The 17,351-nt window shown below is 42.5% G+C and overlaps 2 protein-coding genes across 6 annotated transcripts in view; one reads left to right on the plus strand and one right to left on the minus strand.

Annotated features, from left to right (window-relative positions):
• The window catches only part of MALT1 (MALT1 paracaspase), a 212,314-nt gene that overhangs the window by 65,685 nt on the left and 129,278 nt on the right, over positions 1-17,351 (minus strand). Inside the window, exon 1 of one of the 4 annotated variants that reach the window (XM_055297859.2) lies at positions 8,768-9,055. The exons of 1 other annotated variant lie outside the window; for it this stretch is intronic. In XM_055297859.2, coding sequence (XP_055153834.2) covers positions 8,768-8,976 — 209 coding nt within the window. In that variant the 5' untranslated portion in view covers positions 8,977-9,055. Of the gene's footprint in view, positions 1-8,281; positions 8,443-8,767; positions 9,056-17,351 lie in introns of those variants that run through there. 2 more of the 4 variants (XM_055297858.2, XM_063639401.1) reach the window with 2 other exon arrangements.
• On the plus strand, positions 8,975-10,623 carry LOC134736664 (collagen alpha-1(VII) chain-like). Of its 2 annotated transcripts, none has more exons than XM_063639474.1 (2): positions 8,975-9,151; positions 9,824-10,623. In XM_063639474.1, the coding sequence occupies exons 1-2, from the start codon at positions 8,975-8,977 to the stop codon at positions 10,019-10,021; spliced, it is 375 nt and encodes a 124-aa protein (XP_063495544.1). In that variant the 3' UTR covers positions 10,022-10,623. The 2 variants fall into 2 exon arrangements, with proteins under 2 accessions (XP_063495544.1, XP_063495545.1); XM_063639475.1 differs by having other exon boundaries at positions 9,827-10,615.

Below are 17,351 nucleotides of genomic sequence, written 5' to 3' on the forward strand. Positions count from 1 at the left end.
CATTCCATTAGGGAGCCAAAATATCTTAAATCATGGCACATGCATATATATAAACGGTGTTGGTAGTACTCTGAATTGAAAGGAAGAGAGGCTAATGTCTCAAAAATGACACTAGATAGAACAATCAGTGTTACATGGTTAGCAATTGAAAAATACTTAAAATATCCTTAATTACTAGTTTAAATAAATTACGGCATGTATATCAAATGAAATACTGTTAATTCATTTAAAAAACTGAGCCTGAGGTAAAGGCACAGGTCTTCAAGACATACTGAGAAATGAAGGAATTAACATAAAAAACTGTGTATAATACACTACTATTTGTATTAACAAGGTAGTACGTCTATGTGTGTATTCATACAAAAAAAGGAAGAAACAGAACAGTGTTTGTTATTACCAAGATCATTTGTGTGTGTTCTTATACATGGAGAGTAAACTCTGAAAAGGTATCTAAGAAACTCGTAGCCGTGGTTGCCTCAGAGAGGGTAAAAGAGTAGAGCTCATGGCTGGATGATCTACTTTTCACTATAACCCCTTTTGTACTGTTGATTTTTTTACGTGCATTTATTTTTCAATAATTTTCTTAATAGAGATGTTGTCTTGCTATGTTGCCCAGGCTGGTTTCGAACTCCTGGGCTCAAGCGATAATCCCACCTCTGCCTCCCAAAGAGCTGGAGCCACCACTCCTGGCTCCTTTGATAATTCTAAAAAAGTATATTTAGAAAGAGAACCAGTACTACTGACATTCAAAGTACTTAGGCTGGGCACGGTGGCTCACACCTGTAATCCCACCACTTTGGGAGGCCAAGGCACGTGGATCTCATCAAGCCAGGAGTTTGAGACCGGCCTGGCCAACATGGTGAAAGCCCATCTCCAATAAAAACACAAAAGTTAGCAGGTGTGTGGTGGTGCACGCCTGTAGTCCCAACTACTCAGGAGGCACAAGAATCGCTTGAACCCAGGAGGCAGAGATTGTAGCGAGCTGAGATCGTGCCACTGCACTCCAGCTTGGGCGACAGATCGAGACTCTGTCTTAAAAAAAAAAAAAAGAAAAAACCAAGGTACTTCTAAGTACCTAGAAATATCCTACAGCAGGGACCATGGCCTGTGGGCCAAATGTGTTCAGCTACCTGATTTCTGTAAATAAAGTTTTATTGGAGCACAGCTACACTCATTCATTCACATATTTACAAATGTCTATGGCAGCTCTCCTGATACAAAAGTACAGCTGAATACCTGACTGCAAAGCCAAAAATATTTACCATTGGGCCCTCTATGGAAATAGTTTGCTAACCCTTCCTTTAAAGAGTGTCTTATTGTCCTTTTGTTAAAACTATTCTTTTTAAAATACCAGTAATTAACATACATATACAATTTCCTTTTCCATGTTATTGTGTGCAGTAGTGGTATACGACATTAGAAAGACAGGTTAAGATCAGATCATAGAAGGCCATGAAGAATGGAACAATGATATTAATTGTAATCATTTTATAGAAGGGGAAAGTACAAGTATTAAACATTCAAGGGGAGACAAAAGAATCAAGAAAAAACCAAGCAATCAATGACACAAAAACTTTCCCAAAGAAACATAACCAACAACAGCCAACCAAAGTGTTTAGATAATCTGCACGATATACTGTAGATTTCATACCACATCCATGTTTGCAGATCCTGCTCCTTTTCCTACCAATTTGAATTACAGTCCCATATTAACTCTAGCTTCTCTACAAGGTCCTCCTAGACCACACCAGTCCACCAAACACACTTTATAGACACAGTCTCCTAATTGCACTTATTTTATAGACAATTGTTTTTCTAAATGGCCAGCGAGTATATATTTTAGATATTCTGGGCCATAGAGTCTCTATCACACATTTTTCTTTGTTGTTTTTTGTTTTGTTTTACAATTCGTAAAATACAAAAACCAGTCTTAGATCATGGGCTATACAAAACAGGTAACAGCCTGAATTTGGGCCTTAAGCAGTCATGTGCAGACTTGTTTCATGTTTTATCTCACATAATTTCACCTTAGAACTGTGAGCTTTTCTTCATGAGCAAGAAGAAAAGCTGCTTTATCCTACTAGATTATAGCAAACTCCTTGAAAACAGAAACCCCATCATATTAAACATATGTGTGTGTATACACACACATACAGACATAAAATCCCTCAATACCTAAAATTCTGTCTTGTCCATATTAATTATGCATTAATGAATGATTACTGAATGAATTTCAATCATAATTGTCAAGGCTGAAAGCCTGAATAGATGCAAGGGGTGAAACATAATAGTGCCAGGGTGTGACAGAATCAAGGTTAGCAAGCTATTTTATTGCTTGAAATATTAATCCTCATTCATTTTGAGCAGTCTTATTAAGATGCTATCATAGCATTTATACTGTCACCCAAGATTTAAAATTCAGTGATAATGTTGATTATTTCATATGGAAAAAATCTATACGATCAAATTAATTTCATTAGTAATATTATCTACCTCATAGGGTTGTTAGAATTAAATAGCTAATCCATGTAAGAAGTGCTTAATACAGTGCTTGGCAGGTAACAGACATTCAATAAAGGTTAGCTCTTATTATGCAATAAGAATATGGGGATACTAAAAGAATATTAAAGCTAATTGCTTAACTATGCTTATTTCTGAAACAATTTTAGCTTTTCCTTAAACATTTTTTTGAGTAACTATTATTTTGGTAACCTGAAAATGTCCTCTAAGGCCTGTGATCACTATATTTACTAGGTATTCTTTTCTAAGCATCCTAGTTCAATTTTATTATATTCAATATGCCATTCTTGTTAAATGTGAATCATCATATCACAGGTCAACCAGTCCCAAATTATGGACTCTAGACCAGTGGCAGCAAAATCTGCAGTCCAAGGTAAAATGATAAAAATAAGGACAACAAAGCTGTCTTTTATTCTAAAACTGTCTTTTCTATTTTTAGGTGTTAAAGTGTTCTTTCCTTTAAGAAACGATGGTGACTATGATGACAGAAAACATAAAAAGGTGAAGCTGCCTGTTAGTGCTCTTATTTTGTGAAATTTTATTTTACTAGTTTCTGAAATGCCCAAGTGAAAGAACCTGTATTAGAAACAATACAACGATTACTAATTTTGTAAATAATTAGAATGAGATTTGTAAAAATAGGGATGCTGTATGCTAAATATAATTTTTATGATTCAGAAATTTACCAGGATCTGATAAATGAAATTAAGAAGCCATCTCATCAAATGCAACCCAGTGATGCTTTAATTAATGTCTATATTGATACAGAGAAAATTAAAAACACTTGGCTTTCCTTCCCCCCAAAAGAACAAAGATCAAATTGAACTATAGATGATTTCTCTTCCATTACAAGAGGCACAGGAGAAAAAGAAGATTCTGTATCTCTTTTTGTTTTACTGATTTTCCGCATGGGCACTGGCTTTCAGCTAAGATGATGCTTATACATACCTAACTTTTCTTTCTTTCCTTTTTAAGTTACATTCCTGTAAGAGTGTGCTTTGAAGTAGTTTCTGAAAGTCCTAACTCAGAATTTTTGATTTAATTTAAAAACTGCTTTATTACTGAAACAAATGTACTCTGCTTTTTAAAAATATCTCTATTTTTATCTTTAAAAAATATATAATCAAATAGAATGTATTATACACCCTTTAGGGGACAAACCATAATGCTGTTTTTAGGTTCTTCTGCTTCTCCTCTTGGTACATTTACTATTTGGAATCTTTATTCATTAATTTGATCTATTTATCAATCACCTAAAATAGGCCACCATTTTTTTCTAGGTGTTGAGGATACAGCAGCAAACAAAACAAAATTCTGTATCTTCCTGGATCTTTTATTCGAGAAGTACAGACATAAATTTAAATATACACAGAGATATCTTTTTGTGTATGTATCCAACCAGCCAATGGTCATTAAGTGTTGTGGAGGAAACTAAGGTAACGCAAGTAGACAGGTAACACTGGGCAGATGTAGGGGGTAATTTTAAATATTATCATCAGAGAAGAGCTCAGTGAGATGAACAAGTCATGTGGTTACCTGTGGAGACCATCTCAGCCTGAGTAGGCAGCAAGTACAGACTACTGTGTCCAAAGGAAGGCAAAAAAGCACATGTGACCAGAGTAGAGAAGGATGGAGATAAGAAGATATCAGGATTAAGAGTGAACTGGTAGCTAATGGTGTTCTTACTCTGAGATGGAAAAGCAATAGGAGAGTTGGCATTTTTTTTTATGGGGTCTCTCTATGTTTCCCAGGCTGGTTTTGAAGTCCTAGGCGTAAGGAACCCTCCCACCCTGGCCTCCCAGTGCTGGGATTACAGGTGTGAGGCCACCACGCCTGGCCTCACACAGGCCTCACAGAGGAGAGTTTTGAGCAGAGGAGGAATAAGACCTGATGTGATGTTTTAAAAGAATCATTCTTACTGCTATATTGGTAACAGACTGGGGTGGGAGCAAAGCAAAAGAGGGAGAAGTTAAGTGGCTACTGGAATAATCTAGTTGAGAGACAACGTGGCTTGGCCCAGAGTGCCAGCAGTGGAGGCTGCATTCTGCATATATTTAGTGAAGGTACAGCAGGCAGGATGTGCTGATAAAAATGATCTGTGTGTAAAAGTGGAGTCAGGAATGACTTCGAAGTTTTTGGCCTGAACAACCAGAGGGTGCAGAAACTGTGAAAGAAAGAGGTTTATAAGGGAAGACGTGTTAAATTTTGGACATGTTACATTTAAGACGTGTCTTAGTCATTCAAGAGAAGATGGCAAACAAGTGTTTACATACATGAATCTAGGAGTTCAAAGCAGAGAAACGGGCTGGAAACAGAAATTAGGAGTAATCAATCCAAATAAATGTAAAGTCATGGGACTGAAGGATAAGACCAAGAGGGCGAGAAGGAAATCTTTTTTTAGTTTATTTGTTTTAGAGACAAGGTCTTACTCTGTCGACCATGCTGGAGGTTGACAATACCTAAATCAATAAAATTGTGTCTTGTCCATATTAATTATTCATAAATGAATGATTACTGAATGATTTTCAATTATAATTGTTGAGGCTCACTGCAGCCTCGAACTCCTGGGCTCAAGCAATCCCACCTCAGCCTGCAGAGTAGCTGGGACTACAAGCCTGTGCCACTATGCCTGGCTAATTTTTTATTTTTTGTAGAAACAGGGTCTCAGTATGTTTCCCAGGCTGGGAGGAAACCTTTTGTTAGAGCCTTTTACACGTTCTCATTCCTATAATAAATTGCATGAGCAGGATTTCTGCAGCTAAAAGTGCACCTTCTACTCAGCAGGTATGCAATGACTGTTTTTCCATGGTCCAGGTTCCACAGCCCCATTTCTAAGCTCCCTACTTAACAGAATTTTAGGCAGCATTTAGAACCTCCTGTAAGGTCTGCCATCCTTAGGGCTCAGATGTTCCATGCCACCAAAGAATTTACATAGCTTGGGCAAGACCCTCAGAGTCTGTGTCTATCTACACTAACAGCAAAGGGTGTCCAGGTCAGTCTTGAATGGAATCAGGGCCGGGTTTGACTATAGCGCATTCCCAAATGTACATGGTTGTGGGGAACTAAGCTATCAACAAGGATTTACTCCGAGTCATCAGCAATGAAAACATTTACAATTATTCCTAATCTCTCGTAGACAGTTTGAACGGGCTCTTTTCTTGTGGTTTACTTACGTGTATTATTAAATTTTCACCCAGTTCGAGGAAAGATGTAAAGTGCCAGAAAAAAAAGTGAAGAGAAGAAAAAGAAACAGAATGGGCAACACTTCGAGATTTTAGGGCTGCAGATCCAGCGACTGAAGAAAGCACTTCACAGCCTCGTGGGACTTGTCATCCACGTGGACTAGACACTCATACTACAATTCCCGTCTTTGGCACCGGAGAAAAAATACCTTTAGGACCTTCTAGTACCACAGATCTTCTCCCATCAGCATGAAATCACTTAACAATAACTTTTTTGTCTTAAATAAGAGTAAGCATCCCCAACTGACCTTGCTTCACTGTCCAGCCCCCAAGTTCCCAGTGCTGTTTTTTGAAAAAAGTCAGTTTAATTCTTCTGACCCCAATAAGGATGAGCTTAACGTTCCCAAATTCTCCAACCCTTCTCACCCCAACCAACCTCCTCAAAACTAATCTTTACACCATCTTGAAAGACGGGTGAAACTCATCTGCCTCTCATCAGACTTCCCACTCCAAATTCTCAGATTCCACAACTGCATGCCCTTTGTGCTTGCCACCTGTTAGGCAACTGTCCCCTTCTTTCTGTGTGACTCCACAGAAAAGTGGCCTCGAATATTTCCTTTAGTTTCCCCAAGCAAAGCTAAGACCATTTTGTAGCCTTTAACAAGAACTGACTGAAGGCAGGCGAGAAAAACACAACACCCAACATCAAGTATCCGCTGCTTTCAGATTCCAGCAGCCACGCTTCTTCCCTGGCAGGGCCTTGCTGACTTTCTTCTCCCTCCTTCATGGCCATGTAGGAGTCCTCCAAACCCGGCTTTCTTCAGGAAGCCCAGAACCTTCCCTAACTAGAGTACTCGTTAACACCGTAATACTCTGGAGATCTGCCCCCAAAGACAATGTTTTACATTATGGTAAGTCCAGAAATTCAAAAATTTATGGACCTAGCATAACAATATTTTGTATTTTTTTTTCATATCCAAAAGCCCAACGTGTTTTTCCTAGAACAGAAAAAAATTATGCCACCTCTCTGCTAGGCCTTGCTAGTTATTCCCTCCTCACATCATTGCTTCTTTGCACAAGCAATAATCCTAAGTCACTATTACCCTTTGCCTCAATCCCAAACTCTGAAACTGGGAGTTGTCAGGAGAGTTTAAGAAAATAATGTAGGCAGGCAGGGTAGCTCATGCCTGTAATCCCAGTACTTCGGTAGACTAAGGCGGCTGAATCACCTTAGGTCAAGACCAGCCTGGCTAACACAGCAAAACCCCGTCTTTACTAAAAATACAAAAAAATTAGCGGGCTGTGGTGGCGCATGCCTATAATCCCAGCTACTCAGGAGGCTGAGGCAGGAGAATTGCTTGAACCTGGGAGGCGGAGGTTGTAGTGAGCCAAGATCACACCACTGCACTCCAGCCTGGGCGACAGAGCAAGACTCCATCTCGGGAAAAAAAAAAAAAAAGATAATGCAAAAATAAGAAGAATAAAGAAGAAGAATGAAGCAGCAACAGCATGTAAACATTTAGTACATTTTATGGTACATACCATGTCCTCAATAAATGATAAAAATCCATTATCATTCATACCCAACACAGCATTTAATATGTTATTGTAAAGGTCCCCAAATAACAGTCCACTACTGGATAAACCCTTATGATTAGGAATTGAATATTTGTTAGTTTTTTATCTTCTAAAATTTCTAGCAAATAATAAGCACTTAATAAATACCATTTTGAATGAATGACCTCCCTCTCATCAAGTATTTACTAACCTCTACACATAACAATATTGAGACAGTTTCTGTTCTTAAGCCATTTATAAAGACGTGTACAAATAATTATACTGTAAGACAAATCTTAGTCATTTGAGAAGTTTAAAAACCTGCTAAGGGGTTCAAAGGCAGGCCAAAGTTACAACAATGGTATAAAGTAATGGTTCTAAGTGGGGTCTGGGAACCCCTAATGCAGTTCCTGAGACCCTTTCGCGGGGTCCACAAGGTCAAAAAGATTTTTCATAACAATATTAAGACTTTATTTAGCTTTTTCATTCATTCTTTCAGGAGTGGACGCTGCAGTTTCCAGTGTTCTGTGACTTGTAATAGTGAGACAGACTGAATGCAGAAGCACATAAACGAATCCAGCTCTGTGATTAAGCCAAGACATTAAAGAGATCTTCAAAATGAAAACCAATGCCACTTCTCTAATAGACTTTTTTGTTTTGGAAAATTTGTTTTTCCAAGAAAGTATTATTTCTGTTACCATATAATGGGTTATTCTTTTTAAAGAAATTAATATTTTTTCAATGTCTCAGCTTTAATTTCGAAGGTGGTAAATATCAGTATATATTACATGTATGTATTATCTCTAACTCACATAAGAGCTCTCTGGGGTCCTCAATAATTCTTAAGAGGGTAAAGGAGTCTCGAGACCAAAACTTCAGGAACCCTAATACAGCCATTCCAAACCTAACAAGGAAAATAGTTTTACTTCGAGTTTCATGTTCATGGTGAAGTCAAGAAAAGAACGTGGTAACCTGGTTTGATTGAGGGAGATGATGAGTTCGGCGTCAGTCTTTCCCAATACCTTGTAAGATGTTCATGAATTCCTGCACCCCACCCTCTGCATTCATCGTCTCGCCTGCGCTTCTTCCCAGCCTTCCTTAGGTCTCTCAGGGCAGTGTCCACACTCCTTTCTTTTGCATTTTAAGCCCTCTGGATGACTGCCCCATCCTAGGGGTCTCCTGACAGCTTTCCTTCTCTCACTATCCTCCGGGGTCAACCTCGACTTCTCCCTTTCACCCAGGGGCGGGGGTGGGAACAGGGAGCGAGGCAGCCGCTGGGCCACTTTTGCCTCCACCCTCCAGAGCCCTGGGCCCCGCTCTCAAACCCCAGGCGTTCCGGGGAGCTGCTGGGTTCCGTTCCGCCTCAATGACCGAAGTCCTCCCCCACCTCCGCTCACTCACGCCGGCGGCCCCCGCCGCGCTCAGCCCCGCCGACGGAGCCCCCAACTCCCCACCGCAGCCCGCCTCGCTCGGCCGGCGCGCTCGGCCTGCAGCGGCCCCGAGCTCACCTGAGGCGGAGGCGACCGCGACTCCCCGCCAGCTCCGCCAGTCTCCTCCAGCCCCGGCCCTCGGGCGCCTGGTCAAGGCGCTCGCTGAGCCTCCGCAGCAGCGGCTCCCGCAGGCGGTTGAGGGTTGCGCCGGCCGGAGGGGCGAGCAGCGGCCCCGTGGGGGCGGCTGAGGGCGGCAGGGCCTCCAGCGGGTCCCCTAACAGCGACATGGCCCTCGCCGGCGACCCCGGACTGCCCGGGCTCCCGCCCGCCCCGTCACGGGCCTCGGCCCCGGGGCACCTTCCGCTCGCCTCCGAGCCGCGGAGGCAGGGGCGGAAGAACAAATCTGGCAGCGCGGCACAGCCCTCAAAGGAGGAAGCTCCGCTCCCCGCCCCAACTAGACAGGTTTGCTGAGGGGAGCCGGGCCAGCTGGCCGCGCCAGCCGCGCAAAGGGGCGGGACACCCGCGGGGCGGGGCACGGAGCCTCGAGGGGCGGGACCTTGGGCCTTGAGGGGCGGGGCGGGGCTGCCTACTGCGTGCGTGCGGCTGCGCGCCTCCCTCGCCCTCCCCCGCGGTCCCGGGCTGGCCGTGGCGCGCGCTTCAAACCCGGGAGGTGAGGAGGCCCTCCCGAGCAGGAAAGGATGGGTGGGTGCAGCTGGAGGAGGAAGCGGTGGAGGAACTACGCCCCGGCAGCTCCTCTACGGCGGGGAAGCCTGCGGCGTCTGGGCTTCCCGAGACCGTGGGAGGAGGCCTGCGTACTCACGCCAGAGAGCGGGGCATGCGGTTCTCAGTCGCCGGCTCCCGCCCGCAGTCTCTGGCGGGCGCTGTCCCCTGACTCAGGGACTTTCATGTGCCCGGCGACACACCAGCATCCTGCAATGGGCAACCTCAGCGGACGCTTCCTCGGTTTAGGGTTAGATGTGTATGGCATCGCTAGAGGGAAGTAGTGCTGGAGATCCGGATACTTGAGTTGGAATTGGCCAAAATCTTTGCCTAGACTTTTAAAAAATTACTACTTTGCAAACTGAGCTGTGGCATATTTAAGGCTAATCAGATCTTGGAAATGATTGTTTTTAGCAGGAATCATCAGGTTTACACCGCGTCAGACTGCCGCCCGCAATCTCCGTCATCAAAGCAGGCAACCCTGTAGAGGATGCCTTTCCCTGGAATGATCCGGAATGGACGACACCTGAGCTCTCTCTGCCACTCTTAGCAACATCCAAGGCCATTATCCCTTTGAAAACTATGGCTTCGTTTGGGACAAAAAGGAAGTAACTTACGAAATGTGACCAGTCAGATAGTTCCCTACACAAGGCTTCCTGGCCCAATTTCTGTTGCCATTAGCTTTTCATCACCCAAGGCCACAGGATTTTCTGACCAATAATTTGGATACCTATATTCTTATACATGTTGGCGAGGTAGGTGCGCCATACAGTCTCCACCACATTCTAGCACAAGCAGTCATTAAACTTCACTCTAGCATAAGTTAAGAATTCAGACTGCAGTGAGATGGCTAAGAGCATGAAAGATCTGCTCGATTCAAGTGTTAGGAGCTTGAATAAGTTTCTTAATTTCTGTGCCTCATCTATTAACATAGGACCGACAATACAGTTTATATAGAGTTGTTGCCAGAATTAAAGGAGTTGATGTATGTGAAGCACTTAACTCGGTAACTGGCACATCGTAGATAACTCAATAAATGCTATTACCCTTACACATACAAGTGCCGTTTCATACTCAGTTTGACTTGGCAAGCCTTTCCCAACCACTTCAGGTGCCTTCCTGTTTTGTCCTCAATCACTGTACAAATATTTTCTGAGGATCTACTACCTGCATGTGCCAATTATGGAAATAAAATCTTCTAGTCTTTACTGGAATCCTGCCTTTTAATTTAAATTCAACAGAGGTCTTCTAAATTTAGACTTCTTAGAAAAGTCTGCCATGTACAAAGTGTTGCTTATGCAACCTCTTATGTGTGCATATGAGTTAAATGGGTGCCAGTGTTATTTACTCTTAGCCAATATAGCTCAGCTGGGCACTGTTTTGACCTCGAGTTGTACCCCCCACCCTGGCTTCCCAAGTGACTGCCTCCCTCGTTTTACTCTACTCCCAACCTTTTTTTCCACCTAGCAATTTTATACCCTATCCAGTCACTACCCGCCACCCTCCATCCTCTACCCAAACTGACATTACATTTTTTGACTGGTCTTTTTCTCGCCTCAACCAAATGTTAATATTTCTATGACATAATTTAACTCCTGTGGTTCTCTTATGGGCATAATGGTATAGTAGAATGTGACCTTTAAAGTTAGTCCTGAATTGGAAACTTGATGTTGCTGCCACTTACTAGTCTAGTGGTGGAACTTAGGTGATCCACTTAACCTCTCTGAGCTTCAGTTTCCACACCTGTAAAAAGTGGAAAATAATAGTACCTAATAGTATTATATAGTGTCAGGGAGAAGTATGTGCATTGTATATTAGTACTCTTAAAATTGCTGCGTCAATTTCGGGAACGACATAAATAGTAATTCAGCTTCCTTTTCTATATTAACCATTATGTTTATATAAAGATAGGAGAAAAATTGGGGGTAAAGATCTGGCTTTTAAACGTCCCTTAAAAGTTCATGCATGTCTATAGATAATAGCCTTGGGAGTTCTTCCTCATTTGTTCAAAGTGAAATAGATCTTTGTAAATCCAGACAATTGGCAGGAAGCTTGTGGTTTCAATATATGGAACTCCATTGATGTAATCTTCAAAGCACTCATAGGTCTGGAAACTGACTCATAGGATTTTTTTCCTTTATACAGTTTAACTATAGATGGTACTCCAACTAAAAAGAAAATGCCAGAATGATATATTATTTCACAGTTTAACAGGGTTTAAAAGACTCAGTGCAGGAGAAAACCTGCTGGTCCTTGGATCTGTATACAATGGAGGGAAAGGAAGCAGGAGTTATGTGGCTTAAATGGCATTCATGGCCCAGAGCGGTGGCTTATGCCTGTAATCCCAACACTTTGGGAGGCTGAGGCGGGCAGATCATGAGGTCAGGAGTTCGAGACCAGCCTGGCCAACATGGTGAAACCCCGTCTCTACTAAAGATACACACAAAAAAATTAGCCAGGCATGGTGGCGCGTGCCTGTATTCCCAGCTACTTGGGAGGCTGAGGCAGGAGAATCGCTTGAACCCAGGAGGCAGAGGTTGCAGTGAGCTGAGATCGTGCCACTGTAGTCCAGTGTGTGGGCGACAGGGCGAGACTCTGTCTAAAAAAAAAAAAAAAAAAAAGGGGCATTCATTGTCTCCCATCCCTTATTCCATACTCAGCCACTTTGTGACCTCTCTGACTCAGCCTTTATAGGGGCCACTCAGGTGACCCAGAGACACAGGCTTAGCACATCCCCTGCAGCCCATTCTTGCCACCATCTTCCAAAGGATTAGGGAAGTTTTCTCATTTCAATTTCAACTTTGTAATAGTAGCTAAGCATCATACTAGTATTCCACACCCTTCCTTCATGATGAATCATCTAGACCTAAATATTTGATCCTGACCATGGAAAGTCTACACCTACTTGTCTAAATTTATTCATTCACTCAGTCATTCATTCTGTCATGAACACATATTCATGAGGTACCAGGCTCTGTATCAAATACATACTGTTAAAGAATAGTTTTTATTTGATTAATTTAAGACGGAGTTATGCTCTTGTTGCCCAGGCTGGAGTGCAATGGCACAATCTCGGCTCACTGCAACCACCGCCTCCCAGGTTCAAGTGATTCTCCTGCCTCAGCCCCCCGAGTAGCTGGGATTACAGGTGCGCACCACCATGCCCAGCTAATATTTTGTATTTTTAGTAGAGACAGGTTTCACCATGTTGCCCAGGCTGCTCTTGAACTCCTGACCTCAGGTGATTCACCCACGTCGGCCCTCCCAAAGTGCTGGGATTACAGGCATGAGCCACCGCACCCGGCCTTAAGAATAGTTTCTACAAGAAAGTTTAAATCATGATGCAACGAATATGCAATGAACACCTATCAGAGATTTTAAGTCATTAACTAACAAGGGAATCAGAAAGGTGTTACAATTACTTCAGAGGAGAACCCAAAGACCAGATAAATATGTCAGCCCATTGAAACGAAGTTGCTTCCTAAATGCAAAACTAGCTTCTTCCACAGTGGAGGAGGGAATGCAATTGAACTCCACCTGACAGAATTTATTTAATTATAAACAAGATTCACTTGCATTACTATCAGTTTTCTGTAAGTTCACTGTGATCTCAGAGTTGTAAAATAGCCTAGTCATGAGACGAAGACGAAGACAACCCAGGCAGATGAGCTAGGCGGGATTCCCACACCACAGTTCAGTCTTCACCAGTTTTCCCTTAGAGTTTGCAGAATACAATGTTGGCCAAACCCGATGTCTGCTTAAGACAAGGAATGGGAGGAGTAAGTGCTCTGTTGATAGCAAGAAGTATACAAATCCAGGGGAGAGCCCTTCAGTCCATGTGGAAAGATGAGAGGAGATGGCTTGGGAAACAGGGTAGAAAGAATACCATACTGTAGGCCGGCTGCAGTGGCTCACGCCTGTAATCTCAGCACTTTGGGAGGCCAAGGCAGGTGGATCACGAGGTCAGGAGTTCAAGACCAGCCTGACCAACATGGTGAAACCCTGTCTCTACTAAAAATACAAAAATTAGCTGGGCATGGTGGCAGGCAGCTGTAATCCCAGCTACTCGGGAGGCTGAGTCAGAATTGCTTGAACCCAGGAGTTGGAGGAGGTTATAGTGAGCCGAGGTCGTGCCACTGCACTCCAGCCTGGGCGACAAAGCAAGACTCCGTCTCCAAAAAAAAAAAAGAATACCATACTATAAAAGCACAGAGCCAGAAAACATCACAGCAAGGTTGGAGAACTGCAGTTGCTCCAGGAGAGCTGGGGATACTGATGGGAAAGGGACAGAGACCGTGATGTAAAAGGCAGTGAAGACCAGATTATGTCATGCCAAAAGCTGAGATTTTATTCTGTAGCTACATACCTATCACAGAGCCATCTATGCCCCACTGGTGTTATACAAGATGCTTTTAAGTCATAACATGGATGAACATTTTTATCTTAATAGTTATACATTAATACAGAAAAGAAAAATAGCTGCCAATCAAAATTGCCTTCAACTAATAGTATTGATTAGGACTATATCAAATTTACTTGTTAAAATTTGATTTTGTTTAAGGAAGTATATTAAATACCCAAGAGAACAGGTGGTATGTGGATATGTCAAAACCCCTAAAGCTAAATGTTTACAGTTTGAGAAACACTGCTTTAAGTGATGGAGAGTAATTGAAATATTTTAAGCAGGATAGTGATTTCACTTTTGGATTTTTGAAACATCTCTTGGGCAGCAATGTGGGGAGGGGAAAGAGTGGAAGTCCAAGAAGTATTCTAGTAATGTAGATGGGAAAAAAAGGCCTCCACCAAGAGCCACAACATTGGGCATGGAGAGGAGGGGCAAACTGAACAAATATTTGGGATTATTTTTTACTAGTCTGTGGTTGTGCCTGGTTGCATGAATCACTATAAAGAATGTTTAAACTTTTTTTTTTTTTTTTGAGACAGAGTTTTGCTCTTGTTGCCCAGGCTGGAGTGCAATGGCACGATCTCAGCTCACTGCAACCTCCGCCTCCCGGGTTCAAGCAATTCTGCCTCAGCCTCCTGAGTAGCTGGGATTACAGGCATGCGCCACCACGCCCGGCTAATTTTTGTATTTTTAGCAGAGACAGGGTTTCACCATGTTGGTCAGGCTAGTCTCGAACTCCTGACCTCAGGTGATCCACTCGCCTCAGCCAACTTTCAAATGTGTTATTCTACATTCTACTTGGTTTAGTCAGAAGGAAATGAAACAAACATTTCTGGTGTATGGAATATAGTAAACGTGCAGTAGAGAGGGCAATGGTATTAGATTTAGTCTTGTTGTTAAATGAGTGAGCGTGAAAGGTAGAGATGACAAATTATTTCCAAGAGAAGATTCATGTAACTGTATCATCAGCAGTTTCTCTGTGACACACTAGGATTAAATAAAGCAGAATTTAAATAACTGAACATTCCATGTAAGTGGACTTCTTCAGAAAAGGCTTCCTATAGTCAGAGTTTAGGGCTGGATCTTGAAGGAAGGGATGGATATGTTCTAAGTGGGGGAAATGAGAAGGGGCAAAGGTGCAGGAGGTGGATTTTAATAGGTGGCATTCAAGGGATGGGATACACATTGTCTTGGAAAGAAAAGTGGCTAATAAAAGGAAATGAGAGTTGTGAGAAGCTGTGGTTGAATGAGGACTTGGAACACTAGGAGGAATGAATAAGGCTTGAAGGGCCAGGTGCGGTGGCTCATGCGTGTAATCCCAGCAATTTGGGAGGCCAAGGCAGGCGGATCACTTGAGGCCAGGAGTTCGAGACCAGCCTGGCCAACATTGTGAAACCCCATCTCTACTAAAAATACAAAAAATTAGCCAGGCAAGGTGGTGCATGCTTGTAATCCCAGCTACTTGGGAGGCTGAGGCAGGAGAATCACTTGAACCTGGGAGGCAGAGGCTGCAGCGATCCAAGATGAGATTGCGCCATCACACTCCAGCCTGGGTGACAAGAGCGAAACTCCGTCTCAAAATAATAATATTAAGGTTTGAAGGTCCAGGGATGTAAGAACAATGGTTGCAAGAGTATCCAGTTGCTCTAGAGCAAAATTTCCCAAGTTATGTCCTGGGGAACACCAGTTCCTTGAAACACATTATTAGTGCATTACTTACAAAAAGAGCTCCATGGCAAAACTAATTTGGTAAACCCTCTGTTAAAGTTTTTCAGGTTTCTTTTCCATGTGTCTCAGAGCCTTTAAGAAACTGCAATATGTTGTGGCTTCACCGGTATATAGAGTGTCTCCAAACTTCTTTACTTACTGGGCCTGTTTTTGCTAAGTGTGTCCCAGAACTAGTGTTCTATGGATTTTCCTTTAGGAAGTGCTATCTTAGAACATACCTAGAAGAGCTCAAAACTCACAGGTGCTGCCACTTCTCCTCTCAGATCAATCAACTCTCCAGGTGGCACTGACTCTCCTCTGCTTTTCCTATCCCCCTGACCTATCCCAGCTGATGCCCCAAACCACTATTGTTCCACTTCACATCCAGGAATGGTTGTAAAACTTCAGACACATTTTTTAAAAATGGTAAAGCAATAAGAAAAAGGTAAGAGATTGATCAATTATTTGAGACAACAGTGGTTTTCACTATTGCTTAGACTGGTTGGCAACTTTTTCTTTTTTTTTCCCCCAAAGTTCACTTTGGTATTTCTGTATTTGATGCATGTTTATCCATGTATACGTTTTTACAGATTTTATACACTGAGATATGGAATTGAAGAACCTTTATAGGGAGACTGCATGTATTTCTGTCTCTCTCCACCCATCCCTGTCTCTGCGTAGAGCATCCCACCTGGCTCCTACATTGAAACAGAAGTTGTAGGCCGGGCGCAGTGGCTCATGCCTGTAATCCCAGCACTTTGGGAGGCCGAAGTGGGTGGATCACCTGAGGCTGGGAGTTCAAGACCAGCCTGACCAACATGGAGAAACCCCATCTCTACTAAAAATACAAAATTAGCCGGGCGTGGTGGCTCATGCCTGTAATCCTAGCTACTCAGGAGGCTGAGGCAGGAGAATTGCTTGAACCTGGGAGGCAGAGGTTGTAGTGAGCTGGGATCGCTCCATTGCACTCCAGCCTGGGCAACAAGAGCGAAACTCCGCCTCAAAAAAAAAAAAAAAAAAAGAAACAGAAGTTGTAAATTCTGAAGAAACTGTTAAATTTGCAGAAAGAGCAATAGTGCATTGCAAAAGGTCGTTGACATCTTAGAGCAGACACTGCTTGGGTAGGAAGGGTATATTATAATGTAGTAAAGCATCCTTGCAGTTAATTTTCAAGTAGAAATGTTGAGGCCTGATAGAAAAGGAGAGTTTGGCAATGCTTTATGAGATGGAAGACATTTTATGTACTTGTTCCTATGGATATAGACAGCTTCTCCTTTCTATTCAAGAGAAGCTATCTGAGCATTAGTATTACAATAGGAATAACACCAGGCATTATTACAAAAATGGCATTGTGATAGGAAAAGTCTTGAATCAGGCCTAATTTATTATCTACAAAGCAAATCATTAAGAAACTCTGATACTTAAATTATCACGGGGACACATTTCAACTGTGGGTAGAAACTTCAATTGGGATGTTATTTCGAATGGAAAATGGGATTTTCAACAGGGTAATAACTACATTAATCCACAGAATAGTTTTTTGAATGTGGGATAATAACAAATGCATTGGACTATCATATAATTTATGAAGAAATTCATTCAATAATATTTACCAACTACCAATCAGTACACTCTTAGGTTTTTTTTTCTTTTTTCTTTTTTCTTTTTCTTTTTTTTTTTGAGATGGAGTCTCGCCCTGTCGCCCAGGCTGGAGTGCAGTGGCGCGATCTCGGCTCACTGCAACCTCCGCCTCCCGGGTTCAAGCAATTCTCCTGCCTCAGCCTTCCGCGAGTATCTGGGACTACAGGTGTGCGCCACTACACCCAGCTA

Source organism: Symphalangus syndactylus, chromosome 1 (genome assembly GCF_028878055.3).
Source record: "Symphalangus syndactylus isolate Jambi chromosome 1, NHGRI_mSymSyn1-v2.1_pri, whole genome shotgun sequence".
NCBI lineage: Eukaryota > Metazoa > Chordata > Mammalia > Primates > Hylobatidae > Symphalangus > Symphalangus syndactylus.